The 22,269-nt window shown below is 38.3% G+C and overlaps 1 protein-coding gene across 32 annotated transcripts in view; it reads left to right on the top strand.

The window, feature by feature from the left end:
* DBE1 (debranching enzyme 1) overlaps nt 1-22,269 on the top strand; it is a 104,248-nt gene that overhangs the window by 48,392 nt on the left and 33,587 nt on the right. For 25 of the 32 annotated variants that reach the window (XR_016054581.1, XR_016054571.1, XR_016054573.1 and 22 more), the window contains 5 exons: nt 9,760-9,862; nt 11,653-11,759; nt 12,109-12,169; nt 19,610-19,810; nt 19,927-20,048. Coding sequence is in view for 13 of the 32 variants with exons in the window: in XM_088865370.1 (XP_088721496.1) it covers nt 9,760-9,862; nt 11,653-11,759; nt 12,109-12,169; nt 19,610-19,810; nt 19,927-20,048 (594 nt within the window). In the remaining 19 variants the exon portion in view is untranslated. The remainder of the gene's footprint in view (nt 1-9,759; nt 9,863-11,652; nt 11,760-12,108; nt 12,170-19,609; nt 19,811-19,926; nt 20,049-22,269) is intronic. The other 7 variants (XR_016054582.1, XR_016054574.1, XR_016054568.1 and 4 more) reach the window with 1 other exon arrangement.

Below are 22,269 nucleotides of genomic sequence, written 5' to 3'. Positions count from 1 at the left end.
GCGTTCTTGCAGTTAGCATCCAATAGGAAACTTCATATCCTACATTTCTCTGTCTTCCTCTCATCGTTCCTTCATGTTTACTCTGTCTTTTGTTAGAATACCTTCTTGTGTTGTAGAAGCACTTTCTGAACCTCAATGGAAGGCTGCCATGGGTGACAAGATGCGAGCACTTTGAGTGGAATAATACATGAGAAATCACCAACCTTCTTAAAGGGAAGAAGGCTGTAGGATGTCAGTAGATATTCACTGTAAAATACAAAACTGATTGCACCATTGAAATGTATAAAGTAAGATTGGTTGCCAAAGGTTTCACTCAGACTCTCCTAGTATAGACTACCGAGACATGTTTGCTCATGTGGCCAAGTTGAACACTATAAGTATCATTCTTTCATTAGCCATTAATAAATCATGGCCACTCCATCAGCTAGATGTTAGAAATGCATTTTGCATGGAGGCATCTAATAGTAAATCTATATGGCCATGCCTCCTGGTTTCAGATTAAGGGGGAGACGAGAAAGGTATACGAGTTAGAAGGTGATATATGAACTTAAACTGTCTCCTAAAGCATAGTTCAAAAAAATTAGTGAGGCACTACTGAAATTTGGGTTCAGAAGGAGTCAAGCTGATCATACACTCTTTGTGAAAAAGAATACTATTAGAATTACTACCCTAATAGTTTATGTTGATGATATTGTTGTGGCAGGGGATAATGTGAATGGCATTGAGGATGTTAAATTTAATTTAAGCAAGGTGTTCGATATCAAAGATTTAGGACTTTTCGAGTATTTTTTGAGACTTGAAGTGACAAGATCAAAGAAAGGGATAGCCATCTCCCAGGGAAAATATATGTTGGATTTGTTACAACAAACAAGGATGTTGGTATCTATATCTTATAGAATTCAATCATAAACTTCATAGTGAAAGGGGAGAGTTACTCAAAGATCCTAATCGGTTAGCATGATCAACCAATTTATGCATGCACCGCGTAGACCACAACTTGATGCAATGTACAAAATATTAAGGTATTTTAATTTTGCACCACAGAAAGAGATATTTTTCTCCAATCAAAGGCATCCCGATGTTGCAGTTTACACTGATCTTGATTGGGCTGGTTGCCAAATTGATAGAAGATCCACAACTAGCTATTGTACTTTCGGTTTGAGAAACCTGGTTACTAGGAAAAATATGAACCAAAATGTGGTGGCAAGATTCAGTGCTGAAGCAGAATACAAGGCAATAAATCATGGTACATGTGAAGTAATGTAGATTAAAAATGTTCTTTTTAATTTGGGGGGTAGAGTTAAGCTTCCCTTGACTCTGACAATGTAGCAGCCATTGATATCGTGAAAAATCTTGTATTTCATGAAAGGATTAAATACATTGAAATAGATTGTTACTTCATTAAAGAGAAGGTTTGTGAACTCTAAAGATCAACTTGCAAATATCTTCACTAAAGTTGTACAAGACATATTACTTGACTTCAAAAGCAAGCTAGGCATGATTGATATCTACGCACCAGCTTGAGGGAGAGTGTTGGAAGTAAAGAATTAAGCTTTATTGTATTTGATAGGCATAACTGTCTTTTATCTTTGTTTAGGACTTATTTGTCTTATTTCTCTAAGTAAGGGCAGTATTGTCCATAGATTGTAATTACGTTATGACTTAATAGGAATAAGAGGGGTGGAGCTCACAAGAGACCAATACACCTCTTTATTTCTCTATCTCTCACATGCCTCTCTTCTTCTTCTTCTTCTTCTTTATCTTCTTTCCTCTCATTCTCTCTTTAGAACCCATCTAATTGTTCTCTTCTCTTCTTTTATTTCAACTCCTTGTATCCAGTTCGCTGCACGACCATCAATATAACCTAAGTTTTTTGACCCCCAAGGAACAACCTTGCAGATGTGGCCCACTCCAAGTAGTTTGTGCCATCAAATTTAACAATAATGATTTGAAGACCAGAGCACTCCATACCTGATGTTTGTCATGACATTTTTTTTTTAAATAGTAAATTGAAACTTCTTAAAATAAAAAATAATATATATATGGGGTCAGCCGGCTTGCGTATCAGCCCTCGTATGTCAAACAAGTGCAATGAAATGAGGCAAGATAAACGACCAACAACAGATTAGGCCAAAACAAAAGGTCTTTCCTCTCTGTACCGCCATAGCTTTTTCTCTCTACTATTTCCTCCATCCCTACTTCTACCCTTCTTCCTCAATCCCCCCCTGCTACTTGCCTTCAGCCCTCATTCCTGGCCCATCTCCTCTTTCTTTGGCTCCTCTATCTCCACCCTCCTCTTCTCCTCTTCTCTCTAGGCCACCTCTTTAGAATCCCAAAATCAGCCCCTGTCCTCCTCCACCATCCCTCGCTCTCTAGGTCAGCCGGCTACCAAAGTCCCAAGAAAACATCCGCCCTCCTTCTCTATCTCTCTCTAGCTCTTCACCGAAAACCAAGGTGTTTGGTGTCCATCTCTCTCTCTCACACTCTCTCTCTAGCTGACCTCTCCCACAGCCCACCCTTACTTCCAACTAGTGCACCCCATTTCTCTCTCATTTCTCTCTAACACTCATGTCATCATCAACAACATCATTTGGGTGTCCAATTTCCATCTATCTATCTCTGGCTGATCTCGCGCATAACCCACCCCTAACCCACACCAGCAAGCTTCCCCCCCTCTCTCTCTAAGTCACATCACACAACATCACACGCCAAGCTCTTCACTCGCTTTCTCTCACTCTCACTCTCACAGCAAGCTTCCCTATTTCTCTCTCATGTTTGGTTCATGCACTTGATGGTTGTGGCTAAAAGGGAAGACAGCTAGGAAAGAAAGGCCAAAACTAAAAGGTAAAATCCTCTCTCTGTATCTCTCCTCTCCCATGTCTCTCTCACTCCTCTACCATACCTCTTGCTCCCCTACTTCTGTCCCCTCTCTCTTCGTCATCGCTTCGAAGCTTCATTCCTCTCCTTTATCACTTACCAATCCGAGAACTTTACTCGTCTTCCTCCTCTTTCTCTCGCTCTTTCTCTCTCAAGTATTTGGGTGCACTTTGTACATCTTACTTAAGTATTTGGGTGCCTTTGAAGATCAAGCAGATATGTCCTCCAAATGCCACCCAAGGGCGAAGTGGTTTTCATGGTTGCCCTTGCATAATCACCCACTTCATTCTTACTACAGCAGCGAGGCATGCAATTGGACTCTTTATGTCCCTTTTGTAGTAACCATGATGACAATCTTTTTCATCTTTTATTTCAATGTGCTTTTGCGCAGGATGTATGGAGATCACTCGCTTGGAGATGTGGAAAAAGGTTTGTCCTTGGTACCTCTGTCCCTGATCTACTCAGGTGGTGGTTACTCTTTAGATTTAAATCACATGGACTTCCTAATATTTGGCCTTCCATCTTTTTACTCCAGGTTTCTCTAGGAAGAGCGCAACAGAAGAGTTTTTGAGTTAAGACCCACCAGGAGAGAGCTTATTGTTAGAAGGATTACCATGCATGTTCAGGCACTAGCCGAAGTTAAGAAATGGTGTTTTCATTTATCAGAAAACGCAATCATTGGTAACCTTCGAATAACTTGGCATTAGCAGAGAGCTGCGACCTTTACCTCGGTAGCGTGGTCTTTTCCTGAGACTCACAATTACAAACTGAATATTGATGTTGCTTCCTTGAGAAATCCAGGCTTAGCAGGTGGTGGTGGAGTTATCAGGAACAGTGCAGGTGGTTTTATTGTTGCTTTTGCAAAGCATTTTGGTCTTGCTTCCAATAACCATGCAAAATTCTTGGCATTTGAGGAAGGAGTTCAATTGGTTATTCAAAGTAATTGCGCTCCAATTTAAATTGAAAGTGACTCAGCTATGCTTGTGAATGTCATTCAGAATCGATGCAATGCTCCATGGAGGCTAAAGACGATTGTTGACAATTGTTGCACCAGACTGTCTTCTCATCGATGGTCCTTCACACATGTCTTTTGTGAGGCTAACATGGTTGCTGATGCCCTTGCTAAGAGGGCAGTTGCCGGCCCCGGTGCTACTATGTGGCGCCATGGACCACTAGATTTTCTTTCTTCTCTTTTATTACATGATCTGACACAAGTGCCCTTTCATAGGGTTGTACTTTAATTATTTTCCTCTGTTTTTTTATTAATGAAAAACAGTTAGGGGGCCTTCTCCCCCACTGACTTATCCAAAAAAAAAATTTTGGTTTTGGGTGAAGCTGGTGAGAGAGAGAGAGAGAGAGAGAGAGAGAGAGAGAGAGAGAGAGAGAGGACTTTCTTTAGCCTTTGGTAGACCTAGAGAGTGAGGGACGGTGGAGGAGAACGGGGGCTGATTTTGGGGTTCTAAAGGGGTGGTCTAGACAGAGTAGGAGTGTGGAGATGGAGTAGCAAAAGAGAGAGGAGATGGGCTGGGAATGAGAGTTGGAGGTGTTGGGGTTCTTTGGATATTTAAAGGCCTTACGAGAGCATGTAAAACTATGACTATAATACCATGATACAGTCAGAGTACAGTCTAGAGGGATCAAAGGAGTATGGTTTAGAGGGACCAAAGTTTGTAATATTATAGCCGAGACTCATACTAGGCTTGAAGAGATAAGCCAGTTGGGATTAAAACCCTAAGATACCTAGGCGTAGAGCACATCCCAGAAAGGTAGCAGGGTTACCCGTTGATGAGGTCGGAGATGCCTAGGAGGTAAGTGAGCCAAGGGATTGTATGACCCTTGTGTGTGATTGGTAGGCCCAAAGGGACAAGGGACAAAGCCTTATCATAGACCATCACACGACATGTATACATGATAGCTGTATCAGAAAGAAAAGCATCATTGAGGGTGATGTGTGTACATATGCGAGAGATAGCCCCCATGCACCAATTGTGATATGCACAGGTCTGTGTGACAAATGACTTATCCCTAGGGGGAAACCTGTAATCCATAGACTAGAATTGTGCCCCTCACCTATTAGTTGACTGTGGTTGCCATTTTATGAACTCCTTGTCGACCGTGCGTGTTGAGCCCTCCATGTATCCACTGAATCAAATCAATCTGTAATTTCTGTATATATGAGAGAAGGAAAAGCACAACGTTCTCTCCTCCAACTCGAGATGTTAGAAGGTGCTAAATTAATAGGTGTGATGGACTGTGGGTTATGGGAACTACTTGATTAGTTTGAGACAGTGGATGTGGTTCATGGTCTCTAGGGGAAGATGGAGTGCTTCCGTATTTTCGCATTTTTCTTGATATAGTTGGATCCAAATCCCATCCAATTAATTTAGAATTAATTAATTTGACTATAAATTATTTTTAGATTAATAAAATGAATTTTTAGAAGTCTCTAGATATTTTCTTAAAACAAACTTATAAATAGGCTTACTGAATTCTGAATATGTAATTATTCAGAGAAAAAATAAACTAGTAAATGATTTCTAAAAATCATTTTCATAATTTTGAAAGTAATAAAACACATGGGGGTCCATTATAATCCATGGACCGTACTAAAATGTCTTGTGAGGAAGGTGCGTAGGCCCACTTAGGTGCCATAGGGACGCTCCACTGCATAAACCTTCTTATTTTGATGAGGCATGAAATATGCCATCTAAGTAATTGAAATTAAAGAGGCATGCTTTTGATAAAAAAAAGTTATTTGACTTTTCAAAGAGGCATGTGTAGAGAATGAATGGAAATAAAAGAAAAGAAAAATATATTTTCCATGTATTGAATATTTGATGGGATTAGATTAGGAAAGTTGAAGGATAAGGTTTTAGCACCTTCTAATAGATCTTGATGGTTGATCTATAGATCGTAAGGCTAAGATCTCTCACCCCACAAGTCTCCTATGATCAATGGCCAAGATTGAATCTCCATAAGGATGGCTAAACCCTAGACACCCTAACCCCAATCATGAGTCGATATAATGTCTCATTTGGGTGTCCCCATCTCTAAACCAAAAAGGACACATCTCTCTGTCTTCAAAGAAGCCTCACGCCACTCTCTCGCTCTGATCTCTCTCATCTCTCTAGCCTCCCCGAAAGACTTAGAAAATATTCTTGAAAGAAAGAAAAGCAGGCCACACCCCAAGGATGGAGCCTGAAAGGGGCACACCCCATACACAATCTTGTAGGCTCAAGATTGTTCCACCTTGCTCATCTCTGAAGGGTTTCTAGCCAAGGCTTCCCATATTTGTGTTTCCTGTTCCCAAGTGAATCTTATGTAATTTCTATTATTGAAATAAAAGGGCTGTATTAAGTGGCAGCAAGTGAGAATTCATTTTGTAATTCATCTTTGTTTATTTTGAATTTATTTTGTAGTATTTGGACCTTTGTAAGTGTTCTAGCCGATTAAGAAAATAAAATTTTGAAATTGCAAACACTGTGCTAGTTCACCCTGTCCAAATTTCAAGAGGCAGGTAGCATGGAGGGAGAGAGGAAGAGGGCCTAGAGGTAGGGATGAAGGAGGAAAGAGTAGAGAGAGGAAACTATGGGGGTAGAGACGAAGAGGGGCAGGGGTAGGGTTGGAGGACAGAAGAGTAGAGAGATAAAGAGGTGTGTGTGTGTGTGTGTGTGTGTGTGAGAGAGAGAGAGAGAGAGAGAGAGGATGCAGGACCTTTTGTTTTGGCCTAATCTATTGCTGGCCATCTGGCGTATAGGGGGCTAGTACGTGAGCCAGCTGAACTCATCTATTCCAATATATGTATTCTCACTATTATCTTCAAAGGATGAGATCTGTTGAGGTTTCTCCTTCACGTACATTAGCAGTAACCTGGTCCGTACAACTGCCAATGTAAGCAATACAATAAGAGTCAAACAATTGACATTCAATTTGTGCAGATTGGGATTTTACTTTGATACCAAGTTGAAATGATGATCTAGTTCTATATTTGAAACTGTTTGTATGAGATCAGTATGTGTAAGAGAGAAAGAAGAGAAGACGAGAGGAGATAAGGAGGAAGAAAGACAAGAGGGAGAAGGAGAAAGAGAGGTGGCGTGAGATAATTTTAGGCTTAATCCGGGCTTAGTCTCTTAAGTTAGACTAGTCACGCTTGTATATTATGGCGCAGAAATAATTACAAAAATATACCAATGTTTAAACAAAGAACCCACATTATATACTTAATGCATCCCATTTATGCCTCTAACTTTCCATTGCACTTTCAACGACATCAATTTATCTGGTGTTGTTTTCCATGGTTTCATGACATAGTTGTCAAGTTGATAACCATTACAACTACAGAAGTTTTGGGATTATTTGTTGATAACAAGTCAATCTATATCATCTTAGCTGCAGTTCACCTGACCCCCTTATGACAGGAGTATATTGAGATTGTTGTTTATTCATTGGTTACCCGCATCCTTTAGGGGCCGTTTGGATACCTGGAAATATATTGTCTGTGAAATATATTACTGGCGTAATACATTACCTGCAAATTGATTGTTACTGTTTGGGTAGTATTTAAATGCAACCTGGGAAATAAATTGCTATTGTTTGGCTATGTATGGAAGAAATATGGGAAATGCATTACCAATATTTGCCTATAAATTATCATTTTCTTTCTTTTTATGTCACAAAATTTCACTGAAATGTGGAATTAAAAGTCATCATCACACCATTCCAAAATATTTTCTAATAATAACATCATCACCATTCCAAAAAGATTTTCTAATAAATAACTTGTACCATAAACAATAAAAGATTTTTTAATGTCTCTCTATACAATTTCAAATAAATAATAAATTCATGATACCAAGTTTAAAATCTCTATAGTACAAGTTAAAAAATGGGAAGAAGTTTGATTAGTAAACTAGAAAGTTTGGTAATTACAATAGAAAATTTTGAGGCATTGGAAGAGACTAAAGAGGTATCTTATTTCAATTGAGCTTTTACTAATCTCTTATGAGGATTATGTTGTGTGAAATTTTTATTATGATTGTGTAGGGCTTATCAGGACTCTCCTACTTCTCTTTCTTCAGGTTAGAAAGGAAAAAGTAGAGATGAGAGAAAGGGGGCTTAAAGAGAGAGGGAGCACCTTATGCAAACCAGTTGTTAAGGATCAAGAGAGAGAGGGGCAGGCTTAGAGAGGGAGGGAGCACCTATGCAAACCAAAGGTTTCCTAAAGATATTTTTTTAAGCGGGGAATAGGGAAGAAAGAGAGACGCGTGAAAGATTTCCCAAAGATTACCCGTCAAGGCGCGCAATAGATTTTTCACCCCTCACCGCGTGTAATGGGTTTTGTGATTTTTGGAGAAATCTCGGGTAATCTCTTTCCATTTCCTTATTATTAAAGTGTACCCAAATAGTGGAAATGTCATATTTCCTTGTAATCTATTGTAATGTAGTAGAGTTCCAGGTACCCAAACGGTCCCTTAGTGATCTTTCAGAGACTGGGGGATAGGAGGTTAATAATATAGTGCATGTTTTGTGTAGAAATGTGTTGCGGTTTATGTTGTGTTTTGGGGTGTATTTTTATTTTGCTTGATAGCCTCATATGTTATTTTTGTCTCATGACTTTGGGGGACAATTCATTATTCACACCTTTGGTTATGGAAATTTGGTGTTTTCCTTTATCTTTTGAAGTGGTTTGCAAGTGAGAAATAACTGGTCTTATAGGCCAAACGTCGACAGGATGGATTTCTGTGGCATGTTTTTGGTCAGAATTGTTTTTTAGTTCTCATGATGGAGGATGTTAGGATAGAGGCATCAATGGCTCTTTTTCGACATTACCAAAGGCTGTTAAGGCAATGATGGCATCTTTGAGATCATATCTCTATATTGTTAATACACTATCATTGTAGTTCCTTTTTTTGTTTCATGTGTGCCACCAGTATGTGAGGTGCCATAACATTACCTCTATGAATTCATGGGGATACTGACATTCCTTATAATATATTAATATGTTGGATGAGATCTGAATAACATTCCCTGTCACAATACGACCTATTTTTACTACCGCATCATGTGGTAAACAGATGTCAACACTTACAAACATGGGGGACATCTAATTAGAGCACAAGCATGGGGCTAGAATCATAGTTGTTGAATAAGGAGCTTGGGATTGTGAAAGGCTAGAAGATCCTTGTGGTTGGGCCCACCATCTGTACAATGCATATGTTAAGGATTGATATTGCCAAGTTTGAGGAATTTCTATCTAAACCTTTTGGGGATCTTTATCCTAACCTTTCGAGATCTCGATCCTAGCCTTTTTGGAATCTTCCTTCCGACGTTGAAAATTATATGCAGCCAAAGGTTATATATATTATTTAAAGTTGGAATCTCAATATTTATAGCCTGCAAGCAATGCTATTATATTCAAAGTATAATTACATTGCTATAAATGAAGAAAATCATCAGTTTGGCCATTTTCTTAGTCTGGGGATCGAGATCCAAAAGTTTGACAAATGGAGATCCCTTGAAATACTATTTCTCAGAGTGCCGGAGTGAGCACCTAGTTTAGGAGACGCAGAGATCCCAGCAACTATGATTTTAACCTAAGGCGCCTTCTGCCAAGTTCATGTGGTCTAATGCTGTGCCAACCTAATTGAAGTGTAATAAGTATGACCTATTTATTGTGTAGTGTAAATATACTATTGTAAAATGGTAATCGATACAAACATGTCTAGCCGTATTGGCTTTTTAGGCCAAGTACTAGATATTTGCGATGCTATGAGACAAATACTCCATTCAGTGTCAAGATAACATAGATAGGCATATAAAGCTGTTTCCATTCATGACAGTTGCTGTTTCTATTACATCTATTCCACTTTGTTGTTTCTGCAGTTTCTTTGCACCTATGAACAAGTATGGACCTCTACGTGATGGAATATCAGCTTGCACTTCTATGAAAGAGATGGTGAAAGCATTGCATGCAAATGGATTAGAGGTATTTTACATATTTTTCCTTTTTTGAAAATTTCAGATGTCTACTTTGAGTTGGATTTTGTATTGAGCTTTTACTTCACTAAGGGATTTTTTCTTCTGATTAGTGATTAATAATCGATTTAAACTTGGAAAAACTTGCCAAGTTAAGTTGACTAATCCACTTACCTAGTTTTATACCCAAGAATGATTTGTCCCAGTTTTAAACTAGATATTATTTGTGTGTTACTCTATCATATAAATGGTATTTGGTGGGGTGGTAGGAGTGTGGTTTTTCTTCACTCACATTCCAGGTTCAATCCCCCCCCCACCCCCCCCACCCACCACACACACGCACACACACAAAAGTCCTTGTACTTCTTTTCAGGCTTTTCAAGCAATTTGAAAAGCTCAGCTGATTTATTCTGTGTTTACCATTCAACTTGGCGAGTCAACACGCTTTTGGCAGATCCGGGAGTCAGTCACCAAGTTCAAGTTGTAGAATATTGGTATGATCATTGTAGTAAGGTTGAAATAATATCCTTAGTCTTCTAGTTTTTGTGTGGCAATGTATGTTTGAGATTCTTTCTACCATGGATTATTTCTTGATTGCTTTCTCAAAATACCTTGTTCTTGTTCTTGTTTAAATAGGGGCACTTCATTCATGTCCCCTTTTTCATGTGTCTGAATACTTCACATCCTTTTTGTCCATGCTTTAGAGTATTTATGAGTATATTATCTAAACTCGCCATGAATTGTATTTTTTAGTTTCATGCAATTTAGTCCTTATTACTCCTTGTCGATCATTTGGATATCAAACTACAGTTGTCTCTGTTTACCAAAGGTTGTTTTTGTTATTAATTGTATGGACAGTGGACATAGTTGTCATGAATGATTCTCCTACCTAACTATTCATGTTTATAAATAAACATAAATGCTCAGGTATCCATGTGAGAATTCTCAAAGTTACTGGAAGATTTATCAGTGGAGGGGTTGTCAAAGAATTTTGAAAAGGATAATTAAGAACTTAGAACAAAAAAGTTGAAGATTGAGAAACTTGGGAGCAGAACCATATAAATTTGCTTATGTACTTTTGTGAAAACTCAAGTTGTTATCTAAAATAAATATTTATAATTGTTTTCTTGTATTATAAATGTTTTAGATGGATAGCTTACAAATATTTTACGAAACTCAAACACAAATCTTAGAAAGTGGTTTTTCGGTTAAGCAATTTTAAAATTTGACTGTATACTATGATACTGGTAGCATCCTGTTCTGTATGGTCTGGGAAGCAACTGTCTGCTGCCAGCAGTAGGTTGTTGGTCCCAACCAAGCCCCCACTCAAATGGACTTGATGGACTTGACCTTACCAACGGCTCACATCAGTGTCTATTGTGTTTTATAGTGGATGGCTGATGTCATGAATGCCATATGAAGAGTATGCTACTGTTTGGCATTATCATAAACTTATTTGCATTTTATAAAATTTTAACTTTTTGGAAACTTACCTAGTTGGTTTTCATAGTTATGAAAAAATAGCGGCTCTTTCCTTGATGCTATAAAAACTAAACCTTTCTGAAAACTAAAGTTTCCTGTGATGTCTCCCTCTGCCACTTCCTGACTTGCATTTAGGCTCGGTGTATTTTTCGTCTTCAACATGCTACATTTTCATGTGTATCTAGCCTTTGTAACTGGGTGTCTGGTTGTAACTGTAATTCAAAGGTGCCAATGATTAGTATATTGCCATGCATACCCATTGTCCAACAAATACTCTTAAGTCCTCTCTTGAATTGGGACTGTTGACCACTTTAACAGGTTTTATTGGAAATGGTGTTTACTCATACAGCAGAAGGTGGTGATTCTTTGTGCCAAACAATTTCGTTTCGCGGGATTGACAACTCCTCTTACTATATAGTTGATAGGTGAATAGGCTTTGATTAAGTATTTTGGGAAGTTTATGCTCATTCGTTTTCATTCACCATATATGTGTGTGTGTGTGTTGCGTGTGCGTGCATGCATGTATGTGTGTGTGTGCGCATGCGTGCGTGCGTGCATATATATATGTGTGTGCATGCTTGCATGTATGTGCATATATGTGTGTGCGTGCATATATGCGTGTGTGCATGCATACATATATATGTGTGTGTGCGTGCGTGCGTGCGTGCATATGTGTGTGTGTGTGTGTGCGTATGTGCATGCATGCGTGTGTGTGTTCTGATCTCTTCAAAGTGTGTATGCAAATTCTTAAGAGGTTTAATTTCTTTTGGATAGGAACGTGGAATCTGAAGGTGGCAATGTATTGAACTGCAACCATCCTATGGTCCAAACTATGGTATTTCCTGAAAGATCTAAATAATCATATTTATTTTCTGATGTATCATGTGACTGTTTCTTACCTGCATAGACCTTGTTCAATACCTTCTATTGTAGTATAAATGCAGAAATGTATTATAATGTTTGTAGTATAAATGCAGAAATGTACAGTGTTCATGATGTGCTCTATTACCATTGGAAAATGGAATTCCTCACAAAACTTGGACTTCCTGTTGTATCTTTTGGAAGTTATTTTTGATGACGTATGAATTCATCTAGTTTCCTTGAGCATCCCTTCAATAGCATTTGATGATAGTTTTCTAAGAACTTGAGAGTTTAGAAACATAGTGAGTTGAAATGGATTTGATTGATTGATTTGACTGGCGTCTGGTTCGTGTGGAGACTCATGGAGACTCCACTTTTGTTGGGTATTAGGGCCTTCAAAGGCCTTGGGTCCTATTTTTCCCCATATTGAGCACTAATGGTGTTTTCTGAGATAAAGGACACTCCTTGTCAAGTGGGAATGTTGGTCTCTGTAAGTGGGCTCCGTTTAGCGGCTATATGTGATTTAGAGCGATGTGGCGTGAGTGCCATCTATGAGAAGGCTCAATGAGACTTAGAGTGGGCTCTATCACTTCGCCTTGGTTTGCAGTCTAGGCCTTGGCTTGATTGAGTGGCAGAGCCTAGAATCTGAGTTTGACTTTTGATTAATGCTAGAGGCCTTAACCATGGAAGGTTTCAAGGTACCCTTCTTGAGGTCGGTATGAAGAGCCCAGTGGTAGGATTGGTAGCACAGGGGCAAGGATACTCTTGTATGAGTTGGCAGAGCCTGGAGGACCTGAGATGGGTCTCTATGTAAGGGTTGAAGGCTCAACTGCAAAATCCTTGATGGTACCACCTCTGTGGCATGCATGCATGATAGCCGCATTGACCAGGTATTTTGGTCAGGGACTAGCGATAACTCTGCAAGTGCATGTGCTAAGAACCCTTAAATTGGGATGGTACATGTGTTTGGGATGGACATGGTGTTTTAGATGGACATGACTTGTATTTGGGGGAACACCTCTAATCCACAACAACCTCTGTAGGTCATCTATACCTTCGCTTGTTTTGATAAGCTAATCGTGGCCCCTTGCGAAGAGATGTGGGTCTTGGGTTTGTTGGGTCAGTTTTAGGATGGAGAGTGATTGCAAGTTTAGCTTGGGTGGAGTGCCCCACTTAGAAGTTTGTGCTTTATCCCATGTCATGCCTATTCTTTAGAGATCTTCCCAATGTTTTAAAGACCGTTTTTGAAAAGTAGTTATGTGGAATCCAAGGGAGTAAAATAAAAAAAATTTCTCTTTTTTTTTTATCAGTGCATCTGAATTCCACGTACTAGTGCCACAAAATACTGCTGTAAATAAGAAATAAAACCCTAAAGTATAAATACAACCTAAGATCTTTCCTTTTAATCCAGGAACTAAATACAAGCTCAAACTGAGAATTTCAATACAAATAACATACCTGGATATTACAATAAAACTGAAAAATAATGCCTGAAAACTCAAAGAGCTGGGAAGACTTACTTGACTTTGCCTAGGGTCACCCCCTTGGGACTTCGTACACCACAATCAGGTAGATGGCACACTCTGATCCTATTGGCCTTATGAATTTTCTGAGTTGGGAAGCTTCCTTAGGCAATACCTTGCAAATGTAGGGTTTTGAGAGCATAAACTACAATTAAGGTTTCTACATACCCTTTTGGAAAACTAGCTAATAAATAACCTCGACAAGAGATGACCCGCCTTGAAACCCTCAATAGTAGTACCTTTGCACAATGGAAAGGATTTTGGACATGACCAAGGCCGTAGACTGCCCTAGGTCAGTTAACCAACAAACACACTATCCACTATAAATTTTTCATTTACATGCTTCCATGGGCTTTAAAGGCCAGAAAAACCAACAATTCATACTCGAGGGAAGCACGACTTACTTATAAAAGATTAGGATTCTTTCTTTCAGCTACATCATTTTGTTGTGTTGTATAAGTGTAAGAACTTTGTTGTGTTATTCCATGCTCATCCAAATAGGATTGTGGCTCTCTATTAGAATACTCCCTACCTTGATCGATCGAAGTACCATAATTTTAGTATCAAATTTGAGTGAGAAAGAAACAAGATACCATTAGTCAAAACATGATGCAATAGGAGGACCCCAAACATTAGAATGAACAATAGCAAAAAGAACCTTGCTTTTATTACTTGGTCAATAAGCGTTTCGACAATGTTTTGATAGTTTACAGACCTCACATTGAAACTCAAGCACACTAGTAGAGATAAACAACCTAGAAACAAAATTTTTAAGGATTGAAAAGACAAATGACCTAGTCACAAAAGCCATTGCCAAATCCGATCTTTATTAAATCTGGAACTGGACTGTAGGGCTTGAGAGGTAGTTTTTACCAAGTCAAGATTGTAGAGGCCACTAGCTTCATGACCACTGCCGATCATCTTCCTCACATCCAGATTGTGAAAAATACAATGGTAAGGAAGGAATTTTACACAACGATTCACACTTTTGGTAATGCTATTGGTAGACATTAAGTTTTTAGCAAAGCTGGGAACAGTGAAGAACTGATGACAATGACATTTGAGGAGAAATATCTGTAGTTCCTTTTCCTATAATAGAGGAAAAAAATCAACAATCCTAACTTTATCGCTATCAGAACAAAGAGAATAGGAAGAAAACAAGGATGATATACTGGTCATGGATCTGATACTTTCGAATCAATAATCCAGGATTGTTTTGATGGAACAAGGGAAACATGATTTGCAGAAGCATGAGTACCTTAATATGCAAGGATGAAGAAGAGGTTGTGGATGGGCCATCTAACTGTACGAATAATCTTTGTAGACTTTCAATATCTTCGTTAGGGACTGGTATCTTCTCTTTTGAAATAGAAATTGAATATTGGATTGTTTTCTGTATTGGCTTATCTGTACGAGCAGCAGCTGAGCTCCTTGTGGATGATGCCTTGTGAGCATTAAACTGACTTGAACCATTAAAGTTAGTTGGCCTACCAACCACATCTTAGCAAGTTTCTTTAATATGATCATTTTTACCATTACGGTCACACTTAACTTATATCTCCTTGATTATGCCCCCTTTTGTCAAATTTTTGAGTTCCACCTTACCTTATTGTTTTTAGGAGGTCATGAGGCTGAAACGAAGGGCAGATTCATCAGGTACTTGACCAGGCTGTGTGACACTTTTTCACTTTCCTCACTATGGACAAAGGAATATACGCCTAGCTAAGTGATGGAAGAGTATCCCTATTAAGCATTTGGGCCCTAGCTAATTTATCTCTAAATTCAATCCAGCCAAGTACTCAAAAATTCGGGTTTGTTCCACAAACTCTGGTATTTCTCTCAATCTGCCCTACAGGATAGTGGTCTAACTCCTTCAACATACTACGTGGTAAGGAAAATTATACTACAAGAGACCTCTCCCCATGTCAAGGATGGGAAATTTCCTGCCACAATTGGTACATTTGAGCTAAACAAGGAGCTTCTATGGAGTTGTCCTAAGTTGTGTCTCTTTATGGCCTTATTTTCCCAGTTTCTGTGACATTTTGGCGTATCTTTTGAACTTTCTACTGATGCTTGTAATCCCGCTTGTATAGCCTTTTGGTTTTCCACTCTTCTCGGTGGCTTTTGAGCCCTATGCGAGCAGTTTTTGTACCTCTTTTATTCTTACACTTAATACAAGGTTATCGGTTTCAAAAGAAATTGGTACGCTTGAGCCACATTCTTGCTTTGATAGTAAATTTGGTATACAGAGTCGCAAATCTCTTTTGCAGTTTTAAGGAACAAAAAACCCTAGTAATTGATGGTTGCATGAGTGAGATAACCAAGTCATCACTGTCAGATTTTTAGTTTCCCACTTCTCATATGAGGGATCTATTTCTGCAGGTTTAGTAATCTTATCATTTATTACTCCAACTTCCCTCTTCTACGAAAAAACATTTTTGCAGACTGTGATCACTTCAATAATTCTAGTTTGGGAGCAGTAATTTGCAGTCCGGGGTTATCTCCATGGATATGCCTATGGGAGGCTACACCTAGAGTGGTAGTAGAGCTGGAAGAGTGTCCATTACCACTCATACTTGACATATTGACCAAAATACAGCAAAAAAACCGACCAAGGAAAGCAGAAATCAACATAGACAGCCACTCAAAAACTCCTTAAACATGTCATGAGAACATCCATATAAGAGATCTCAAAGAAAATTGAGTTTTACAACTTACAAGCAAGGGTTCAATCCTTTTAAGTGGTCCAACACTAAACTTTACACCATCGAATGAAAACACCAAGATCTAGGTGTTCTGAACTCACATAAAAAAACTCAATGAAATAACTGCAAAAACTAGGGTTCCCACCTCTCGTTATTCCATACTATTTCCAGATCTAGAGTTTCTGACGATGCAGCTTTTGGAGACCTTCGCACAGCTAGATCACAACTTTAAAAGAAACCTCACTTTGATACCAGGTTAAGAATACAACAACAACGGAGTAATAAATGGGAGAAAATAAAAAGAGAGATCAAGGGAAGGAGGTAGAGAGAGGAGAGATACTTTGAGAGAAGGTGTCACGACCCCGCTCCTTGTCCTCCCTATCTAACCCATAGAGGGCTAGGCCCGGGCCCGCCAGAGGAGAGTAGGGCGTGGGGCCACGACCAAAGGTTGCCAGTGCCACTTTGGTTGGAGTGCACTCAACACCTTGAAAAAGAAGAAATTTCCGATATCAAGCCAGCCACAAAAGAAACGAAAAACAAAACACAATATACATAACCAAAGTCTGCTGGACAAACAAGTCCCAAAATACATATAACAGTCCAAAATAGTACATATAGGTCCAAGGCACTAAAGGCCCAATATCAAGGCATAATACCAAATCAAAATGAACTGTATGGCCAGACAACCAACCAAAATATACACTGCAAAATGGAGCTTCAACAGAAGGGGGGTACGGGATCCCAAACACGACCACCAGGACACGCCACTCTAGTCACAATTGGCTATCACTCTACATGGAAGAAAAATTAACATAGCGAGTTGTAAAGCCCAATAAATGAGATCTAGGTGCCATGCTTTCATGCTTACAAATATTTTGTCAAGACAATAGTTAGAGTTTTATGTAAGTCTTACAAAACATGGAATCATGTGTCCAATTCACATTTAAACAAACGTATCGTGCATGATTTATTTCATGGTGGAGTAATAACTAATCAGATGAACCAGATATGATTGTAATAAGAAGTCGATCACATCATTCAGGCATGAGCATCATAACAGATCAAAACATTTAGGCATGCATATAACAAGCATAATCAAGATCAAGAGATACCAAACTAACTCGTGAAGTAGAAGCCCTACCCATCGAGCCAATCAAATTTTGATGTGTAGAGCCTCTCCCATCACAACCAAGAGAGAAGCACCACCAACGGGTCAATCCATTGCGTAGTGCCTCACAAACGCACACAACCCCAGCGCGCTTTGGGGCTTTTGATAAGCACTGGCCTTGCAAGACACGACCCTCTCATGTGCCCTTCTAGCGAGAGAGCGTTACACTACCAACGGGTCCTAATGAGTAGTGCCTCACATAAGTTTTGGGGGAGTGACCACCCAAACACTCACACTGCTAACTTTCATCCTATCATAGTGTAGTAAAAAATCACAGCTGCCGGCACAAATATCTCATCAGATCATAATAAAAACATGTCTCTATGCGCACATATCTTATCAGAAGCATGTTACCATGCATAGATCATATAACATAAGCATATCTCCATTCACACATATCTTATCAGAAGCATGTTACCATGCATAAATCATATAACAGAAGCATGTCTCCATGCACACATGTCATATTAGAAGTATGCTATACATATAATCACAAGAGACATCAACATGTCCAGAGCATGCCATACATGTAATCACAAGATACATCAACATGTCCAGAGCATGCTATACATATAATCACAAGAAACATCACTATGTCTAGAGCATGTTATACATATAATTACAAGAAACATCATTATGTCATATTATCATGCTTATCAATTCAAGAGACATTATCATGTCAATATCATGCTATATATCAATGTAATAGACATCACTATGTCATATTATCATGCTTATCAATTCAAGAGTCATTATCATGTCAATATCATGCTATATACCAATGCAATAGACATCACTATGTCATATTATCTTGCTTATCAATTTAAGAGACATAATCATGTCAATAGCAGGCTACATATCAATGTAATAGACATCACTATGTCGTATTATCATGCTTATTAATTCAAGAGACATTATCATGGCAATAACATGTTACCTGTCAATGTAATAGACAACACTATGTCAATTTCTGGTTTTCTAAGATGAACATTGTCTACCTTTAAGGGCATATTATTAAATTTAAAAATCATTTAAACCTGCAACCAATTTCTTGACAATCTAGACTCATATCCAGACAACTCTCATATGGGAAGTATCCCCAAATATTGGTCCAAAGTTTGTCAAACTATTTGATTTTTCCCAAATTAAATTTTTGTTTTGCGCAGCAGAAAATAAACTATGACACCCTGCTAGAAAAATGACCATAACTTTCAAGCCATAAAGAATTTTATTATGAGTCCAAAACCAATTTTAAACTAGACTCATTTATCTAAAATTTTAAAGTGGTTTCACCTCATTCTAGTAAATTTCGGTCAGTAAAAAGCTTCACACAAAAACGTGTTGAATCCATGGATCTTCATTTCACAGATCTGGTATGCTTCATCAAATAGTTAATAGCTTTCAAATTACATGAGATAGTAACAAGGGGTCTTTTCCATGTGGAAATAAATTCAAAATCCTACTGACCCACCAAAATTCATGGTCTAAGGCAAGGTTTAAGGTACTCTAACAATCTCTCAAACAAGGACCACTAGTTTGAAGAGGGTTTTTGTTGTTGCCTAGCAAAACTTGAGGAATTTTGCTGTTGTGAAATGTTTTACAACACTTCATGTAAAAGCACGAGTCGAAGGGGGCTTTTTGCTGATGCAATGCCCTCTAGAGTGCTTTGATGTGTATGTTCTTTCTATCCTGCCTATCAAATCGCTGCTTGCCATAGTAGAGTGCTTCTATGTGTAGCATATCTACCACATCAAAATACTCATTGAGACTTACCCAAACTCAGCTGATTCTGTTTAGAATCTCAAATTTATAATACTAAAATGCTATTGTATTCTATAATGTTATATGTTTCTTCATAGCCATTCTTGGTCTCCTTGGTGATTTGTTCTTTTGTCAATAATTATATTTGATAGAAATTATAGTTTCTGTAGAAATCATGTTATCATAAATGGATATTGTTTATGTGATCCTTGGACTTACATTTGGACATCATCTAAGCATGATTCTTGATTTACCAGATTTTGGATTGTCTTAGGCATTGGGTGCACGAGTATCATGTTGATGGATTTTGTTTCATTAATTCTTCATCTCTTGCTAAAGGGTCCGATGGAGAGCTCTTAACCCTTTCTCCCCTAATTGAAGCTATAGCATTTGATCCAATTCTCTCTCATGCCAAGATCATTGCTGATTGTTGGTCCCCACTTGACATGCAATGCAAGGTTTTGTTTTTCCTATATGTTTCGAAAATTTATATGATATGGTATATGTCACACTTGATATATTACTAGTGAACTAACATTTGACTAATATTTCCCTGTATTTCACATGTGTTTAGGAAATACATTTTCCTCATTGGAAGAAGTGGGCAGAGATGAATGCAAGGTTTTGTTATGATGTGAGGAACTTTTTAAGGGGTGAAGGCCTTCTAAGTAATCTTGCCACCCGACTATGCGGAAGGTATGGCCCTATAGTGATTGTTTTATGCGTCAACACCCCAACAATGTATGACCTCCTGGAAATTATTTTATAGGTATGGATCTTTTTTTGTAATAAATAGAACATATTAATAATTGGAATAAAGTTCTGAAGAATTAGAGAAATTTCCTATTAATAAACCAGAAAAGAGTGAGTGTAATAAGAATAAGAAAAACTGACTAGATAATTAGAGAGAAATGGGAAGGGATTAAGGAAGGGAAGTTTCTTGATAGCTAAATACGAATCTCAAGGGAAGCATTTGGAAGGTGGAGAGGGGGAAAGGTACTGTTGGGATTTGTGGCCTTTAACGCCTGTGAGAGCATGTAAATATAATAAGCATAGTGGACTGTACAATTAAAGGGGAGTGTATAATTGGGTGACTAACCCAAGGTTAGGCAGTCTGTGGCGTAGGTCTTGTCCGAAAACCCTATTCCTTGATCATAGGCACTGCTATTGATGGTTTGTAGTGGGTCATCCCTTATTGAGGTCGAAAAGATGCCCAAGGATAGTTTGTAGGCCAGGAGAGCTTCGTGGTCTCCTGTGTGCGGTTGTAGGCCTGTGAGTGCAAGGGCTAAATCCTCAACAAAACTTCTGCACGGCATGTACATAGGATAGCCGCTTTTTTTGGGAAGCAACCCTATAGTGGGATACGTGTACATGTATGCAGAGAAAGCCCCCTTGCGCTATAGTCATTGTTCATCTGACTTGCTCTTACAGGGAGATATGTGTACATGTGTGTTGAAAAAGCCCCCTTGTACTATAATATTGTTCATCTGACTTGCTCTTACGGGGGGATCCTATAATCCACATACTGAGACAATGGTTCCATTGTTTATTGACTAACTTTGATTGGCCAATCATGAGCCCTTGCACAGTGGATCATAGATCCTGTTGGGTTGGTTTGACTTTGCTTGTTTAGGCTTTAAAGAGTGAGAAATGATGTGGCAAATCTAGTGACACCCGGTCTCATTATATATCTCTTCTTTGTAAAAGTCCTCATCATGCTAAGGAGTTTGGTACGATTATAAATAAACCCAACAACAAATATAGCTTTTTTAAATCACCCCACTAAATATAGATGTCGTACCTATTTCCTTAAGCATGAGATTAATACAATGAACTACGCAAGGAGTCCAAAACATATGCCTCCTCTTCAAAGTCAAATATGCCCAGCTGCAACATAATGGCACAATTGTCAATGACAATTTGTACCACATGTTGCTCTTCAACAAATTCTACAATCTTATCCATCAAGTCACATAGGTATATAGCATTATGTGACTTGTATGATGCATCAACAGACTTAACAAAAAAGATACTTTTTAGACAGTTAACCAAAAATTAATAAATGCCCTTGACTTTCCTTCGGACCATCCATCGCACACAATAGTTGCCCCATACTTCTCCAACCCTTCTCTTTGAGAAATTAAGATTTTTTTAACATTGGATACAACATCCTTCAATAAGGGCTCCCTAATCTCATGTAATGTAGGAGGAATAAGTCATGGGCCAAATTGCCCAATTGCCTGGACAATACATGCAAAACTATCGAGGGTTATAGTATTAAAAGGAATATTGGCCATGTAAAACCACTTTGCAATGTACTTATATACCTTTTTCCTCTCTTCTTTCTTGTATCGATTTTCAATTGTGGTTTTTTTTTTTTTTTCCTCCTCTCCTAAACCACGATTTCGGGGTTAGGGATGCAAAATGTATCCATTTGCCCCTTAGAGAGGTGTGTTTTTCCAACACTACCACCAATATTTATAATTCTCTCCTTTGGCCTTGGAGTTCCCCTTTGCCTCATACCAACTTCTGATATATCCTCATTATCTTCATCATTATCAAATAATTGAATTTCATCCATTAATTATTTTCGTTTCATTCTCTTATTTTCTTTTTGTTTTTTCAAGCTATCCATGTATTCTCTAATCTCCTTTTTAATCTCTTGGGTAGCTTGTGAGCATGCTCTGATATTCCCTGAAATATCGGCCGAATGTTCTTTTTATCGAAAAATACCTGCCCCATATAAGTATTTTCACAAAGAGTACAAATAACACAATTTTGGTCTTTCAGATTTTTTAGTTTTTCATATTTCCAAGCCAGATCCTTGTTACTAGAAGATTGTGAAGAAGACATTACCCCAAAAAGAAGTATTAGTGTCCTAGGAAATAAAAACTTATCAATTACTTGAAGAAAATAT

This window comes from Amborella trichopoda, chromosome 4 (genome assembly GCF_054954075.1).
Source record: "Amborella trichopoda isolate Santa Cruz 75 chromosome 4, AtrichopodaSantaCruz75HAP2 v2.0, whole genome shotgun sequence".
Taxonomy (NCBI): Eukaryota; Viridiplantae; Streptophyta; class Magnoliopsida; order Amborellales; family Amborellaceae; genus Amborella; species Amborella trichopoda.
This window is presented reverse-complemented; position numbering and strand designations above follow the sequence as displayed.